Genomic DNA, 17,954 nt, shown 5'->3' with positions numbered 1-17,954 from the left:
TCTGTCTCTAGGTGTCAGCCCTGTGATAAACTAGGGACCATTCCAGTGTGTACCCCGCGTCACGCCCAATGTCAACTGGGACGAGGCTCCTCCGCGACCCTGAATAAGATAAAGTGGTTACACATAATGGATGGATGATCTGGAAATTCTAAATAAAAATTTTATCTCAAAGGAGAGAGCTGCAGGGTGTTTATGTCAGCACTGAGGTAGAACAGAGAGTGAAACATTCTCTGAGGTTGATTAAAGCAGATCAAAATTGCGATTGTACAGTGATATTTATCCTGGCTTGTAACACACCGTACTGTTTGCTTAATTCTGCGAAATGTGTGCACAGCCTGATGGGAAGCTCCACCAGGGTACTGGCTATTAAAAAAGACAAACAGTCAGCCACGAAGAGTTAATAAATCAAAGGAGCTCCTGCTTCAATGTGAACCACGACAAAAAATGGCATGGCGGAGCAGAATGCAAAGACGGTTGTCAACATGTATTCATAATATCGGATGAGTCATCGCTGGAAGGGGGGGAAATCCTATTGTAATATGGAACAGAGAATGATTTGGGCCGATGTGGATGAATAACCCTCTCAGTGTTATGCTGATAAAATGGCAGATACAGGAAGAGCAATGACACAGGCTCGTCTGTCAAAACCAGATGTGTCCTCATTTCCAGAGCGTCTCTATCTTATCAGCCTCATGGATCCCTGAGGTACAGGAGCTGCTGGCGCGCTCTGTTTTTTTGGGGGGAGGGGTTCTCAAGGACGCAGGGAGATGAGTGGAAGATGCTGGGATGGTAGCGAGAGCTCCTGAAGGTTAGGGAGTGTAGAAGGAGATTCAGTAGCAGCAACACCTCAGCCGACAATGTCAGAAACACAGCTACATTAACCGATCCTGTCTAAAGGTTTAAAGCAGTCTTTATTCCAGCACGTATTAGCATGCTAAACATGATATGTTGGCCTTCAGGTTAGCAAGCTGTCTTTTGTCTTTTTTGAGCAGTGGAATGACTCATTTGAGTTAACTGTCAGATGGCTTTGAAACATCAAAAGGTTTTTAAAAGGAATTCATTATATTGCAACCTTCAGCGGTAAAAACCGAACAAATAATTCAGGTCATTTATCTTCAGAAAGTTATTTCTAAAGTCTAACCGTCACATCTATTTTATTGTTTTCCATTGAAGAGAATATCTGGCAGACATCGACACATCTTTACATTTTCCATATGGTGTTGTGTGAATATGGCTAGTTTTCTAATTTGCTTTGTTTTGTTTTTATGTAGGCTAATCTGTCTCTAGTGACACTGTCATAACTGTGGGAGTCAAAATCAGTGCATTTTCATTGACAGTAAAAGTGTGGCTGTTTGGGTTGATCACAGTCTGCAGTCTCCGCTTTACACAGATGAATGTAGTCTGTGTGGATGTGGAAGCTATTCACTCTCAAAATCCAAGTGTGAAATGTGTTATGACACAGGATTTGGGGGTGAAAAAGAATGTGAAAGTGCTGTGTAACTCTGCGCTACTCAGCCTTGCTGCAAATCTGTGCATGGTCTATATGTACAGTGAATGAGCACCATTTTGGCATCATTACTCGCTTATGATTATCAACAACTCTGCGATCCATTTTTGCAAACTCTGCGATTTTTGATTAAAAACTGAAAACCAAACAAATCTCACAAATTTGAAATTGTAAGCTAGGAAACGTATGCAGTGGTCACCCAGGCCAGCTAGCAAGAGCAACATTCATTGTGTGGCCTCTACTCTAGCATTGTGTAACAAAAATAGGTTTCAAGATTAGTAATGCTGTTTACGCCAAATTCATACCCTACCTATGTAGCCTAACAATAAATAAAAATAGTAACATTAGACAATTTTTGCCTCCTTTTTAGGTGGCAGGAGTGAAAATGAGTTATCCTCAACATTTGTTGTGCTCTAGTTTCAAAATGCTGCGGAGACAGTTGGAGAACAATTAGATACAAAATAGGATGTAGGATCAACAGGATGATTTTTTTCCTTGGCAATTATCATTTATTTCCCATATTATGTACACTTTTTAGGCATTCTATTATCTGAAATGGCTTGAAAAATCTCCCCTGAGCATGCCCCTGGACCCCTCTAGGTTTGTGCTGAGCCCCAGCCCTGCCCCTGCTGTACACTACAGGCAGCTATCTGGTCTTTAGTGGTCCCTGGTTGGTGTGTTGTTGCCTTTTATACTCAGAATGCAAATGTGTTGACTTATTCAAGATGAATTAAAGTAAAATTGATTTGTTGGAGCAAAGATTTGTTGGAGCAGGTGAAGACATCTAACCAAGGGAATTTTGATGACCTTACACTTGAGGACCACTTTAGGCACACCTGTACAATCTCATGCACTCCAATACATCTGTTCTGCCATAAAGTCTAACGTTTTTTGACACTATCATGGATTTGAAGTCAATTATGTTTTAGCATTGAGGTCACAGTTAGTGATTGGCGTTGTACTGGACTGTATTATATTAAGATGTGTCATGTCTTTAAATGGAATGTCAAAAATATAGGAACTCCTCAGTATAATGTGATGAACATAGAAATGATTTTGCACATTTTGACAATGTCAACAAAAACTTAACATTATAACCTTTGTTAAGGTAGAATTTATGGCGCAGCTGTTGGATTGATTGCAATAGATTGTACGGGTGTACCTAATAAAATACCCACTGGGTGTATTTTTTTTACTTGTAATAGGGTCTTTGTCATAAACTGTATGTTTATTGTGTGTTATGCGTGATGTGTCGCCATTTCGTTTCTCTCAAATTCCCAAGATGAATTTCTCCTATAGGAGACAATAAAGGCTTATCTTATCTTATCTTATCTTATCTGATCTTATATTTCATATTGAAGGAGAAAACTAAACTCTCAAACATGTGTCTGGGACAGGTAATATACTTTGGAGAAAAGTCAGAATGAGCCATCTGCCAGCTTCCCAGAATGGTGGCTGTGGTACTTTTATCAAACATTCTCGCATCATTAAATTCAATTTCCAAGTATTATTTCATCATTTTACTCACATCCCATAGTGTCCAATTTCAATCCATTCTCTCTGTACTTTCTGTCCCCTACCTTCATGTTATAAGTAGCCATTTTGCTTTTTCAAAGATAAATGGGTATCACCTTTTGAAGAGAAGTAGATGGGGGGAGGGAGGGGATCCAGGTGAAGACAGACAGAAAGAGAGTCAGTGGGAGGGGAGATAGACCGAAAGTTGGAGTGTAGAAGTGTTCTGGAGAGATACAGTTATCATTTTATAATAGGAACCTCTTTTTTTTCCCACATAAATTTATACATATATCATGTGAAGAATTGAGCGTAAGAAGACTTGCTTTGAAGATATGGTGTAGATCATCTCTCAGCATGAGAAGATTATACAAATGTAGCCAGTGCCAGCAGCATTTCAGTGTCACCATATGGATCTCAAGACCATGTTGCCCTTGGCCAAGGCTTTAAATAGCAGAGGGAGCTTTACTGTGTGTGGCATCAACGGAAACCCATTCCTCCTAGATGGCACTAAAGTTCCTACGGTAGCTAAGTGTTGCCTCTTAGGCCCTATTAACAAAACTGCTGAGAGCAGCTTTTACTCTAAGCAATGGAGACAACTTTAAATGTAATGTAACGTAAAAGTTGGGTTGATAAGCTTGCTTTGGATGATGTCTGGTCTTATGATTGGTTTGGGGGGTTTGGTCTGTGTAGTATAGTGGTGAAAAATACATTCCCCAAAAGGTGTGTAGCTAAAAAGAAACCAACTCACATGTTACATTAGTTATACTAATACACACACACACAGTCCATAAACAAGATACTCTGAGGTGAACAAAGACACAAAACTGTAATAAGCATTTTGTTCATCCATAGGTTAGACAAAGAGACAGCATCTCAACTGGTATTACCCTTTTTTTCAGAAAATCTTTAACATATAAACATACAAAATATAACCAATCTTTACGGTTATAATTATTGAGAAAATCAGAGTTAAAGGTATGGTTTTGGGAAATGATATGCTTCCCTTGGAGTTACTTGAGAAGATCGATAGCATACCAAGCTAACGTTGTGTAAGCTGGAAATGCAAAAAAATTTTTTTTAAAACTGAATAACCGTGACATCTAAAGAAGGCATGTAGGGTTTGATATAAAGTATAATTCAGCCCAATGGCTAGAGGGAGGAATACTGTAGTAGCTCTTCTGTTATCAACGTAGTCAAATACATGTTATACATTTATTTTTAAAACATCGTCTTTAAAACTATTGACCCAGTTACTAGACGAACTGCCATCAGAAGCCACTTTCAGGACTGTTTGTGACTCGTTCTTAGTGACTTATGAGTCCTCTTGCCAACCACTAACCTTCAACAGGCTCAGGAGCTGGTGCTAAAATGCTCCATGAGCTAAGACAAAAACCTTTATTAAAGTATTAAAGCGTGGACTGACACGGCAATAATAATAAAAAAAAATTGGCATGTTAAGAGCTACTCTTTGCCTTGAGATGTTTTGTGATATGGCCCCTGCTCTCCACTTATTATTCTCTAAAAAAATGTGTGCCAGCCAAAGCTGCCTCAGAGCAAAAGCCATGAGAGTCTAGCTCATAGCAAGGCCTTTTTTCACAAACTAACTTGCAACCCTTCACACAGAGGTGAAAAAAAAGAGTGGATAGTTTTCCCAGGAGCAGACTTAAGCCTCTCTTTTCACCTGATGTGTTTTGCTTTATCAGGTTTTACCTCTTATCAAGTCTCTCACCGGGATAAGTGTCACATTTTGACATTTCGTTTTTCATGAGTAGGAGATATAAAATATGATATGATATTATTTGTTGCTCTGCGGAAAATTCATTTTTGCAAGACCTTCACATCATAAACGGTGGAGGGAAGCAGATCCTGGCAGTCGTTTTGAATGTTGAATAGATGCTGATTCGACAGACTGCATCTTCGCTGAAAAACCCATGTAAATGTGGCGCCGGAGTGAAAGTTAAGACGACATTTGCAGTCATCCATTGCTGGCATCGTTTCATGGAATCGGGGTCTACAGTATGTTTGAAAAATATTTGGGTTGATTTCCTGCACATCGATTCTGTAAAACCACATTCACAGCTTCCACTTTAGGTTTACATTTAAGTTTTATTCATTCTAACATTGTTGCATTATTAATACTTCAAACCTTTACAGGGGCAGAATGGAAAATATGCACTGCTTTATTATTTGCCCTGTAGCAGACTGTTCCTGTCTCACTGTCTTTCTTCACCTTTCGCAATGGTGCAATGAAGTTCCTGCATACTTAACTCAGAAAGTCCGCTCTTAACTTTTGCCTCTCTTCTTGTCCAAAGGGCTGAACCTATTCTGACCCGGATGAAGGAGGATCACACCCGCATCATCCTGCCCGCCATAGACAACATCAAGTACAACACGTTTGAGGTGCAGCAGTACGCCAACGCCGCCCATGGCTACAACTGGGGGCTGTGGTGTATGTACATCATCCCTCCACAGGAGTGGCTGGACAAGGGCGATGAGACGGCCCCTATCAGGTGAGGCCCTCGGCTGGCGAACAGCGTCCATTATAGATGAGGATAAATTAATGAAATATGGATAGGCTCAAGATATGATTTATTCATGTGTGGAACCATCAAACTAAGGTGCTCTGTGGTCTGACGTGCCACCCAAACACACAAATAAAGGCTTCTCGTACAAAGCCGTCTAATTACCATAACGCATATATTCATTTTGATGCAGGATCACAAAGGACACAGCGATGCAGTGTCATTAGTGTAATTGTGTGTTGTATATGAGCAGGGCATACCATTGTATTCACTGCTGATTGCAGGACAACACTGGCTTGTATCATGTTTCTGTATAATTCCAGAATTGATTATATGCGTCCCTGGGCAAATCATATTGGCCTTTAATTGATTGAGAAAGAGCTCAGGAGTATGGTGTTGCATAGAAACGGAAACCTTGAATATATTGACTGAAAGTGTGAATATATTGAATGAACGTGTGAAGATATGGAATGAAAGTCTGAATATATGGAAAATAAGTCTGAATATATGGAATGAAAGTCTGAATATATGGAATGAAAGTCTGAATATATGGAAAGAAAGCCTGAATATATATGGAATGAAAGTCTGAATATATTGAATGAAAGTCGTTTCAAAAGTCTACCAGAAAACTAGAGTGGGATTATGCTCTTTAAGCCACTAGAGGGCTTTAAAAAAACTGCAAAGTAGAACTGATTAGAAACAAAACAGTATTTCTGTTTAAAAAGAGAAACTCACCAGAAGTGGTGGGAATGGCAAGACTCAAAATTAATGCTGTGGAAATGTTCATTATACTGAATTCATCAAGACAACAGAACAACACTTGAACTGGTTAGGCGTTCTGGGTATATCTGCATAAAGTGTTGACCTGACTATGTATCAGTGGATGTTTACCTGCTATTTGTCCATTGCATGTTTTGGAGCGTGGAGAATATTAGAGAAGTCACATTTTGGTATCACATGTGTGATACAGTACCAGATCCTGGAGCATGCAGCCCACCATGCAGCTTCTCTTGAGTGCTCAAATCAGAATGGGTCAGCACTGCGATAACATTAAGAAAATGAACGTTAGCATGATTTTGTTGCCACGGCAGCATGGCTGAACATAAAGGCACAACAACAGAGAGACAGGGAGATAGCAGTAACTGGAATGTGTTCAAAACCAGAAAGAGAGGGGTAGCGGCAAAAATGGATGTGATGTCTTTTATTAATACTCGTCGATACTATTCAATATCTCTGGCTGGGCTTGATCCTAGAGTAAGTGCGAGCAAAATAAGAGAGAGAAAAGAATAGATAAAGATAGGTGCAGTATGCACATAGCAAATATGGTCATGCCTAAAATGCCCTTTAACAAAAAAACTGTAGCTGCCTCTCATGTGCATGGTTAAAGGGATAGTTTGGCTTTTTTGAAGTGGGGTTATATGAAGTACTTATCGATAGTCAGTGCATTAGCTACAGGTGATGATGGTTAGCACCGTCCTGCTCACGCGCTTTCAGTTCACGCATAAGCAGATCAGTTTCTGCTCCTGAAAATCTTTCCTTCCTATTTAGCACATCCTCCATCATAATAGCAATGCGCCAAGGTACAAACACGCCTGGCTTTTAAAGGAAATGGGAGATGACTGATTGGTTTATTGCATGTTACGCCCAAAACACACCCATGATTAATGAAGACACTAAGTACAACCCTTTTGAACCATGCGCCTGACGCATGGACCCTTTTTTTTGCCGTTAAACAAGCAAAAGTTGATTCGTACATGCCATGAGCTTTGATCGTTAAAATAGGGCTTTTCATTTTTTAAGTTGATATGGCAAACATGTTAGCAAACAGTTGCATATTTACACATCCAGAAGTTACAGAGCAACATTATCATTCATTTGGAGTCGTGTTCATGCCCACCTGCTTTAGGCCTCTACCAACCCGTGAGGGAATCTGGCTCTTTAGCTTACAAATACTCATTTTGTTCACCAGCTAGTGGCTAACCATTTCTGTCTAGTGTTTGGTGCTGAGCAGGGAGTGTACAGTGGGTTTTTAGAGATTTTTTTCTGAGAACACCGGTGGCCGAAAATTTGTCTCTGAAATGAGTTAAAAAGGACAGTAAAGTTGTGGGCCCGACAGCTAAACAATTGCTGAAACTCACTATAAAGTCGAGGGTAACTGCATACACGTTCTTGTACGTCGGTGGTGTCGGTGATCCTCAGCAGTTTTATTTCAGACCGCAGCAGAAAGCTCAGCTGCAGTTGAGCTTCAGCATGCTCGGGGAAATGTAGCTTATGTGGACGCTACTACGCTACTACGCTACTAGATCAATAAAAGACCTATTTGATTAAGAAAACGTCAACGCTACTGAGAAGTAGTTAAACTAGTAACCCTACTGCCCAATACTGCTTGCAGTAGAAGTTGGATTTAGTGCCGTGATGTCGTCAACACACTATTTAATTTGCCAGAAGGTGTCAGAGTGACAAATGCCGATTCAACCGGTTAGCATAAAATCCAACCAGTTTAGCCTGGTACACCGGAAATCAACCCAACTCTAAAATAATCTACTTTAAAATTCATTATACGTGAAGACGTGACTCACCTAATAAGTGACCAGATGCAACCAGTTTTGTTGGGTGACTGGTTCGGTGACTACATTCTAGCAACCTCACCGCTAGACACCACTAAATCCTACACACTGCTCTTTTAAATCAGAAGAAAGTTTCATTAGTTTTGAGACAAGTGAGATGTGGAACGTGCCAACGGACGCAACGTGCCTTGAATTTGATGTATTAATTAGTACAAAAAAAGATGCTACAAGATCAAGGACAAGGATAGAGAGCATAATCAGACAGCAAAAATAAAAGTAAAAGCAATCACATAAGTAAAGTAGCTACTGTAGCACAAGTTTCTCTGCCAGGTTGTTCCAGAGCCAAAAGGCTGAACTTTAGTATCAAGAACAGACATGGCAAGGATTTAAGAAGCCTAACTGAGGGTCTGAGGCAACACACTGGCAAATGGGGAGTTCAAGGACCTGCAGTATTTTAGGATCGCCCTTGTCATGCTTTAAAATGAATCAGTAAGTCTGTCCGTTGATTCTAAACCCATTGGCAAATTGAACAGTTGCTGGAATCAGAATAAGCTACATTTTTTGATCTGTATCGCTGAAAGCCTTGGCTGCTGCATTTTAAACTGCAAACATGAAACCTACTGATGCTTCTTAATAGAAGGTCTTCTAATATTCCAAACTTATAAAGCTTAAATATTCACACATGCTGTCGGATTTTGACCAAGGGCAATAAAAACTGAATTCCAAAGCAGTTTCATTACCTCGCTTGGTCCATCAAAGGCTAAGCAATAAAGGTTTAATTTGATACAGTTGCTCTTATACAAACAAACAAAGTGGTAACTTTTATAGCATGGACCTAAATATTGATGTCTTATCAAAGCTTTACGAAAACCATGTATTATTGAGCATAAAGTGCTAGACGTGGGATACACTGCAGAGCTGGTTCGTGTTTCCCCGCAAATGGACAGATTGCCTCAAGGGCCAGCTGAAGTGTGTCGGCTGTGTGGATTTCTATTGGAAATCATTCTCCCACTTGTTTCCTCAAGGTTTCTGCCCATCAACAACAGACGCTTTGTGGCCATTCAGAGCTCAGTCTCAAAGCCTTTTCTGGCTTAGACACGTTCAACAACAAAGTGAGTAAAAAGGAACAAGAAGGCACAAAACTGCCACACTCTGGATTGCATCCATCTTTGGAGATTTGACAGAAACATGTTTTTGCTTTGGAAACTTACGTACAGCGATTATTGACAGGACAGAATAGGATGGTAGTGAAACTGTCCACCATGTGGTGGTTTGAACAGAAACCTGAAATATTCAAAGAAAACCACATGGACACTGTTTCCTAAGTGGAAAGCCATGTATTTGGATAAGAGAATAGCTTTATAGGAAGGCCCACATCAAACATCTGTATAATTTCTTGAGATTGTCATCTGCTCTGGCCGCAGTTTAAATCACTTTTGAGCAAAGAAAATATGAGAATCAGACATTAGTAATCAACAGATACACTTACAATAGTTTCTGCAATTTACTGTTATAGGGATACTTCAACAAGGCAAATAGGAGTATATGCTTTCCATAGATAATAAAGTTCAATATAAACCAGTAGATTACTGTTTGAGCAACTTATTAACAGGACTATTAACACCACTGCACTTTAAACAGGTGTAACAATAAATGATGCACACAACAAATGACACACACATGATGAACAGCAATAGAGGATAATATGTCAAAGTCCAGTGAAGTATATTGTCATCAGGTATGGCTATGTTTATCAATAGTAGCTATGAATGATATATCCTTTAAAAGAGTTTTTAAGATAATGTGATTTAAGATGATTTTGATAAGTCAAATTATTACTTTGAAAAAAATATTTCATAAAAAATTATGACATTTCATTAATTTTCCTCTCATTCCTTACTTGATGCATCAGTCATACCATTTGAAATGTGAGGTCACAGAAAAGCCACATGCCAGGTTCAAAAAGCAGTTTCAACAGCAGTGTCTTCATCTGGAAGACAAGTAAGCAATCTATGATAAAAGTCTTTATCTTGCCAAATTGCAATCATGTATCAGATGTTCATATTGCATACTGCAAGCAAATATTCTGGGGGTTTAGTTAAGGGGTGGGAGGGGCAGATAAACCCTGCAGGCGCACCATCTGCACACTAAAAATAACCTAAACCTAATGACATTAAATGAGAAACCCACTGGAACATTCCACCATTAATCTGTGATGTCTGCTGTAGTTCAGAAGTTAGTGACAAACTCTTCTAATTTACTCTTGTTTTTCTCGAACACACTTTCTTTATGTTGCTGTTTGAAGTGACTTCTCTGTGCTGTATACATGTAGGTACAAAGAGCCAGAGAAAGTGCGGGTGACTAAAAAGTGGTGACAGAGAGAGAACAATGGCTGGGTGTGTCATTCCCACTTACAAAATATTCCAAAAAAGCCACTAGAGACTGTGTTGTATTTCACTTGATTGAAGGCACACACAGAGCAGAAACAGTAGCTGTGCTGCATCAAAGCCTATTGAACGTTTTAGTCGATGGAGAAGCTGGTACCTCTGGCTCTTCTATGATTGATTTCTCTTTGTCTGATTGTTGAATACCGTTGAAAAAATTGCGAGTCAGATTGAAACCAGCGCTGTTTGATTCTTGAAACCAGAAGTGGACATGCATAGCATTCAGCCTCTCTATTTTCTGGTATTTTTGGAGGAACAGCTGGCTCTAATTACTCATTTAAATTCAGTTAATTGGCTCTAGTAGGGGAATTACTTTTTTAATGCCTTCATATTGCATGTTTGATCACCGTGCACCCCAGACAAATGAGAGAGGCACCAAACTTTGCTATAATTTGTTCTTTTTTCTTTTCCCTTTACATTACCCACAGAAGTTGAGACTTATCAGTGCGAGGATATTTCATACCGGTGCTAAAAAGCATCGCAAACATAACAAATCATCATCACATGCATCTGACTTAAGGTGCTGAGTCTGTACCAAAACAGACAGCGTTTACATTGCCAGGAAGCTTATTTTAAAGAGAACACTCAAAGAGAGCTGCACAAAGTTTGCACTGTGCAGACAAGCAAGGTAGGTCACTTGTCAGGAGAGGAGAAAGGATGAGGTAAACGAGGCTGAGTGTGTGCTGTGTCTGTCTTTTTATCTGCACAGTGAGTGCAAATAATGGCACTTGAAAACCTCCCTGTCATGGCCTTATAATTTGAACAAAGACTGTATGAGGCTACGTCTGGCAATAAGAGTAGGCTATATGAGTCAGCAAGCATGGGTTGTTTTAACAAAAGTTACTTTCTAGTGTGGAACACAGGTATTTAGATTAATTAGCTAAAGACATTCTCAGCATTAATGTACAGTAAGTATTTATTTTCCACTAAGAAGTATTTGACACTCTAGTTGGATGTCACATAAATAATGAGAATAAGAGAGTACTACTAAAGTGTTACCATAAGCCTTATATGGTAACAAGTAATATTTTGACACTCTTTATGCCACAAGGAGGAAATAACTTTTAATCAGTAATCACCATAAAGCACAAGGAGAGCACTTTCAACAAGCTGTTGTTTCTTTAAACTGTATTATTTTGAGCAACTTGCATCAATTTGGCACTACGCATACAACATGTACTATGAATGTCAAATCATTAAGATTTATGTCAGCAACAATGGTAGGAAAGCTTCTTCTGGAAATATAATGGTACATGCGAGTTCACATCCATCCGTGCACCAGAGATTTATTCATCTACTGATGAAGGATTTTCAAAATAACTCTCCGTGGTGATGGGCCACAGTGTTTTATGTGGGGTCTAAACCTAAAAGCACCTGGCTCACATACAATATGGCTCAGTGCACTCTTTTAATACAGAGTCAATGAATCATAATGCAGCTTTCCACTTTGAGTACTTACTACTGCCATGGCTCTCAAACTGAAGAGGCACACGCACATATGCCTCTTTTGTACGTGTGTGTAACAATATATGGTGAACGTACCCCGGGCGGCATTTGACCCTTGTATTGTCTTAACGTCGACGACCATGCACTTGTCCTCCGTTTTGGTTTGCCTGTTTATAAAGCATAAAGTAGCCTATAAATTATCACTCAATTCTGTTACATCTTCTTTGCCAACTTTATAACTTATTACCACTAGTGTTACACTTATTTTTGGAATTGATGGCCAATAAACTCATTTACATGAAATATGCCTAATTTTTGAGTAAAATAAGCAAACATTATGAATTGTTTTGACAAATAGTTAGGGTCAGTATATTTATGGATGATCACAGATTTTGACCCGGGTTGACCATGAAATTAGTGCTCATCAACAAGCGTTTGGAACCATCCATGTTATTTTTGGGAAATTTGGTTGAAAGAAAGCCATAGTAACTGATATAGAAACTTTGAAAATGGGTCAAATGTGACCCGAGGACAACACGAGTGTTAAGAAAGAAGAATAAAGCCACTCATTGGTCACAATAACGCAGCTCAGTACTGCGTATGAATGTAGTGCTTTTTGTGGAGCTTTTTCCCAGAGCACTTAAGACCTGACAGATAATAGTAGTAAAAAGCAGCCCTGAGGGGACAGCAGCTAAAGTGGGACCATTTCTTTCAGTAAAGGTGGAAAGTAACCACTTTGTTTTGTGAAAAAAAACCACTATCTATCTCTTGCTCTACCAGCTGAACTTGAGTGTTTTCAAGTTGCACTAGTTTTAAAAGTAGTTTTAGTTTTTTATACAAAATCATAACCAGAAGGGCACTCTGAGAGCGCAGACCAAATGGCATCAAGGCATCTCACAGTGTTAATGCATTGTGGACTTTCCCAGTCGGGAATGGAGTTTGTTGGACTGGACTGGGATTGGGGATAGGGCTAGGGTTATGTTTAGTTTCCTTCTCTTTATTTGACAGTACTTGTACTACTTTTTATTTCATCTAAATATTAAAGCTGCACTAATCAATGTTTTTACATTAACAATGTATCAAATGATGTGCAATATGAAGGGTGTAGCTCATGATGAACCCACAGAGAATAACCCACCTACTCTGCAGTTTCCCCTAAGTGATACAGAGCATTTGATTCAGAGCGTCTTATAATTACATTTTTTGGTTTACTTTACTGTTTTGGTTCACTTTCACCACTTTCATCAACCTCATTTCCAGCCACAGCAGGCAGCTGTTTTCAGTAAAAAAAAAGAAGCTCTGATAAACCCTCTGTATGCTACCTGGCCAGCACCAAACGGCAGACATCGTGGAGCATTTAGCAACTAGAGAGAGATATTTTTCTCAGGAGTTGGTGGGAAGTATAAAGAGCTAAAAAAAGAGAGTGAATATTGGAGTTAGATTTGTCAGGTGATCAGAAACACAACACCAAATGAATGTTTGCCAATAGATGAATTATTGCTGCTTTAAAGTTGCACTACACCTTAGCATCCCCAAATGGCAACAAGAGATTGGCTGACTCTAGCAGCCCTACCAATATATTGCGATCGGATAACAGACATTTCTGCCTCGACCACAGTGGCTGCATTTTTAAACCAAACCAGGCTGAGCTGGACTGATGACCACTCTGGTCTCTCTGGTCAAAGGAAGGCACAACATAACTTTGCAGACCTGGGATGCCTTCTGCTTTGATTACATTGAATATTTTAGCATTCAAGTCAAGTTTATTTCATCCCCAGGAATGGAAATTACAGTGCTCATACCCGCCTTAATGCCCATAAAAAGATAGAGCATAAATACAATACAAATAGACCATAAATACAGTACAGAAATTATCTCAATGTACACATTCTCTGTGGGTATATAAAAGTTTAGTGGCTGGATAATAATATTCAAAAGATGCTGTCTTTCCTTGCTGATCCAGAACTCCAGCTATGATCGGCTGCTCCTTTGTGGTTGACCGGGAATACTTTGGCGAGATTGGTCTGCTGGATCCTGGCATGGAGGTCTACGGAGGCGAGAACATCGAGCTCGGCATGCGGGTAAGGACCACAGATGGTTACCTATGCTGCTGTTACAATGCATTTTAATTGGAATGAGACTTTGATAAAGCAATTATATTAAATAAAATGTGTACTCTTTTTCTTTTCTTAAACTAAATTAGAAGCCACTGTGTTAATCAGAAGATGAAATTGCTCGGTGAATTGTGGCAAGAAAAGTTGCTTTTTAATGAGGCATTCCTTCAAAGCTTGAGGGTTTTTCCTGTGCTGTCGTACACCAAGAAGGCCACACAAAAAGCCATAATTACAAATCCAATATTTGAGGGGGTAATTTTTAGATGTAAAGTCCCGGTCAGAATGATTTGTGAAATCTATATTCAGACTCGAACAGTTTATGATGAAGTGTTCTTATGTTTCCCAGCCAGGGGGAAGCAGCTTAAGATACAAAACCCAGGGGCGTCAACAGAAACCATGATTAAACTTTGCAAAGTTTCTTAGATGGGAGTGGAGGAGAAAAAAATCCCCTTAATGCAAATCTTCAACCAACCCAAAGGCTCTAAAGCCTGTATACGGAAAATGTAAATCTCTTTTGCTGCTGCTTTGAGGTGAATTTAACGCTTCATGTGAGCGAAGGGCTTGCTGAAGAATTGGTTAGCGTTTAAATTCAGAAAATGTTTCTCTCCAGCCGAGTGGAACCATTCTGAATCTAAACGCACTCCTTTGGCTTATTGGAATGAGATGTGCTTGAAAGATTTCACTCCTTCATTTAACGTAATCCCCACATCCATTTCAAAATCTCGAGATGACTTCAGCGACACCTCTGAAGTGTCGGCCGCCTTTAAAAACAGCATTTGAACGGAGGCCGGAGAAGGGATCTTGGTTTGCAGATTGCTGCTATGCTTTATTGAAGTCAGAGACGTTTACAATTGTTGGTGACAATGCTAGAGCCTCTCATTATTCCACACAATGTCTTTTCCCCTACATCAACAGCATTTTTTTTGTGGGTTTTTTTTTGCCATCGACAATCATACCACAGTCATCTAGCTTCTTGTGTCTTTGTCTGATAGTTGTTTTTCTATTACCATCCAGTGATAACTCAGCAGTATGTATTATGTGCCAACTGCCAACAGCATCCCAAGGTGACACAGCGTTTTGTCATTCAGTAGAGCTGCTTATATGTACCTAACAAACCATGCAACTGAGTTAGATGAAGTACGTGAGGGAGATCACTTCAGCTACAGCAGCTAAATAAAGTTGGAACAGCTGCAGGATATAAAGTAGTGTAACAATGAACTTGTTTTGGCTCTCACACATATAATCTCCTCATTGACTCTGTTTGTTTTCTCTATGAATATTTACTGTAGCTTTTTGATTGATGAAGTGAAGGGAATATGCCTCTCTGTCGGCGAACACAGTGCCATCACCAATGCAATTACCTCTCTTCCTGTTTGGCCTGTCCATGTGGAAATGAAACACATGCCACTGAAAAGGGGCTACTGAGTACATGCACAAGCTTCAATAGGTCTGCAGTCAACAACCTACTGCAACCATTCATATTGTACAGCTGCTAATGGAATGGCGATGGGCTTCTGGCGAGTGGACGGCAATTACTTCTAAGGCTACCGCGGCTCAGGCAGCTCATTGTAGTGCCGGCTGAGGAGTTGCCATTTCGGCTGGGCTTGATTGACAAGAACACGTTTAACAATTAGCCAGGCCAGCTCACAATAGCTGAGCCTGCCCGGGACCATCTGACTACAGGGGGATGATGAAAGGCAGGGTTCACGCAGAAAGGTTATGGCGTATTTATAATTTACTGTGAGTTCCGGCTTCTGTAGCTTTGCTCTGGAGAAAAAAAGGCTTCCAGGATCTAAAGAACTGGCCTCTCTCTAAGCAGAGAGGAGGCGAGGATGTGCTAGGGTTGATTATACAGTACACAGCACTGCGTGTGGTGTTGTTTTCATGAGAATAACATAAAACCAAAGGAAGGAAAAATGAATCATAAATCTCTCTGAAGTTTTCTGTTTGTTCAGATGTGAAATAATTTACACAGTAGGACCTGTAAATGAAAATAAATGGAGAGAGAGAGAGAGAGAGAGAGCGAGAGAGAGAGAGAGAGAGAGAGAGAGAGAGGATAAAACTGCAGAGACAAAGAAAACAGTTATGAAAAAGATGCTCTCAGCATGTTGTAGTGAGGGGTAGATACATTATCCACAGCATCACCAATAATACATGGAAGCTACATAACCATTGCGAAATAAAATATAATCAACTGGATGTATTCTTACCGTTACTGGATCAGCTATTGATGCTACTTAACCTCATAACACATTTTTCCCATCTACTAGCAACATAGGAAGTTGATATCTTCACCTTTTCAATAATTGTAAATGTCTGAACACGAACATCCCGCTTGCCACAAGGCTCCGTTTGCAAACAGAGAAAAATGGTCGGGGACAGAAATGATGAATTCTGCCAAAAGTGTCAATATGTGTTTATCTTGTAATGTGTCTGCGGCCCCTCCTGCATTGCTGAGTCTTTGCTGATATAGTATCTCAGGAGACTGAGACATTGCCTTTCATTTCAAAGTTCCATTGGGCGCAAGTGTTATCCTGTGGAAAATCGGTCCACAAATATAATACTACATTAAATCTATCGAGGGTCATCCCCGCAGCCGCTGCTCCTGCTAGTTCCACTGACATCTGACGTGGCCTGAAACTTTTCTATTCTCATTTTCCAAATATTTTTTCTATTGTGAAGTTAACAGCTCATCTATATGAGATGACGATTAAGGGAATGTCAATCCATTGACTCCAACCAAACATTATCGAGTGGGGTTGACTGATTTATTTATTTTTATATCAGAGGAATGCATCACTCCTAATGCACACAGTGATACAATTTCATTTGTTCAGAAGTTTCCAGGTGCCATTGTTTATACTTTATTTAATATTTTCTCATTTTCCATCATAAAGTAAATGATTTTCTGAAACAACATTTAGACCATTATAAAAACTCCCAGTTGAAACGTTTGAGTGAACAATGAATCCTTTAAAGGTCCCATGGCATGAAAAAGTTTTTTAACATTAATATGCGCCCCCAGCCTGCATATGGTCCCCCAGTGGCTAGAAATGGTGATAGGTGTAAACCGAGCCCTGGGTATCCTGCTCTGCCTTTGAGAAAATGAAAGCTCAGATGGGCCGATCTGGAATCTTCCATTTATGACGTCATAAGGGGAAAGGTTCCTTCCCGTGTCTCCGATTTGACCACCCAGAGAATTTGTCCCGCCCATGAGAGAGAGAGAGAGAGAGAGACATCATGGCTTGAAACGAGCGAAGCATGGCAGTTGGTCAATGCCACCCCCCCCCCAAATAGCATTTAAAGCTACAGACACAGAAATGGCACATCCTAAGTAAAGCTCATTGTGGGACTGGCTCTAGTGGCTGTAATTCTGCACCAAGGCTGAATTTCGGGAAAGACACTTCAGATACAGTATTAGGGGACCATTAAGGCCTATATAAAAGAGACTTCAGATACAGTATTAGGGGACCACTAAGGCAGGGGCGGATCTACAGGGGGGCAAGGGGGGGCAGCTGCCCCCCCACTGTAGGGCCTTGCCCCCCCAGCTGCCCCCCTAACTTTGGCATTCAAAAAACTTTGCTTGTAAAAACAAACTGCCACTATGTGCACAGGCTTCTTAAAACATCGAAACAAACAATTAATTTATATTAATTCATAATAAATAATAATTGTAGATGTAATCTTAGCCCCCTGCCCCTCAAATACTTAGCTACGTCCCTGCATCAAACGTGCAGAGCAGCGTTCGCACATTCAGGCTCGCACACAGCGAGTCTGCTGCGGTGTGGGGGCCCTGCATCCCGGCAAAGACTGGAGCGACTGAGCTGCCCCCCCTCCCC

The 17,954-nt window shown here is 40.1% G+C and overlaps 1 protein-coding gene across 1 annotated transcript in view; it reads left to right on the top strand.

Moving 5' to 3' along the window:
* galnt9 (polypeptide N-acetylgalactosaminyltransferase 9) overlaps positions 1–17,954 on the top strand; it is a 106,860-nt gene that overhangs the window by 47,667 nt on the left and 41,239 nt on the right. Inside the window, exons 5-6 of the mRNA XM_039804076.1 lie at positions 5,335–5,532; positions 13,965–14,082. Of these exons, the coding sequence (XP_039660010.1) occupies positions 5,335–5,532; positions 13,965–14,082 (316 nt within the window). The remainder of the gene's footprint in view (positions 1–5,334; positions 5,533–13,964; positions 14,083–17,954) is intronic.

This window comes from Perca fluviatilis, chromosome 6, assembly GCF_010015445.1.
Source record: "Perca fluviatilis chromosome 6, GENO_Pfluv_1.0, whole genome shotgun sequence".
NCBI classification, from domain to species: domain Eukaryota; kingdom Metazoa; phylum Chordata; class Actinopteri; order Perciformes; family Percidae; genus Perca; species Perca fluviatilis.
The sequence above is the reverse complement of the archived record's forward strand: the minus strand, read 5'-3'. Positions and strand labels throughout refer to the sequence as shown.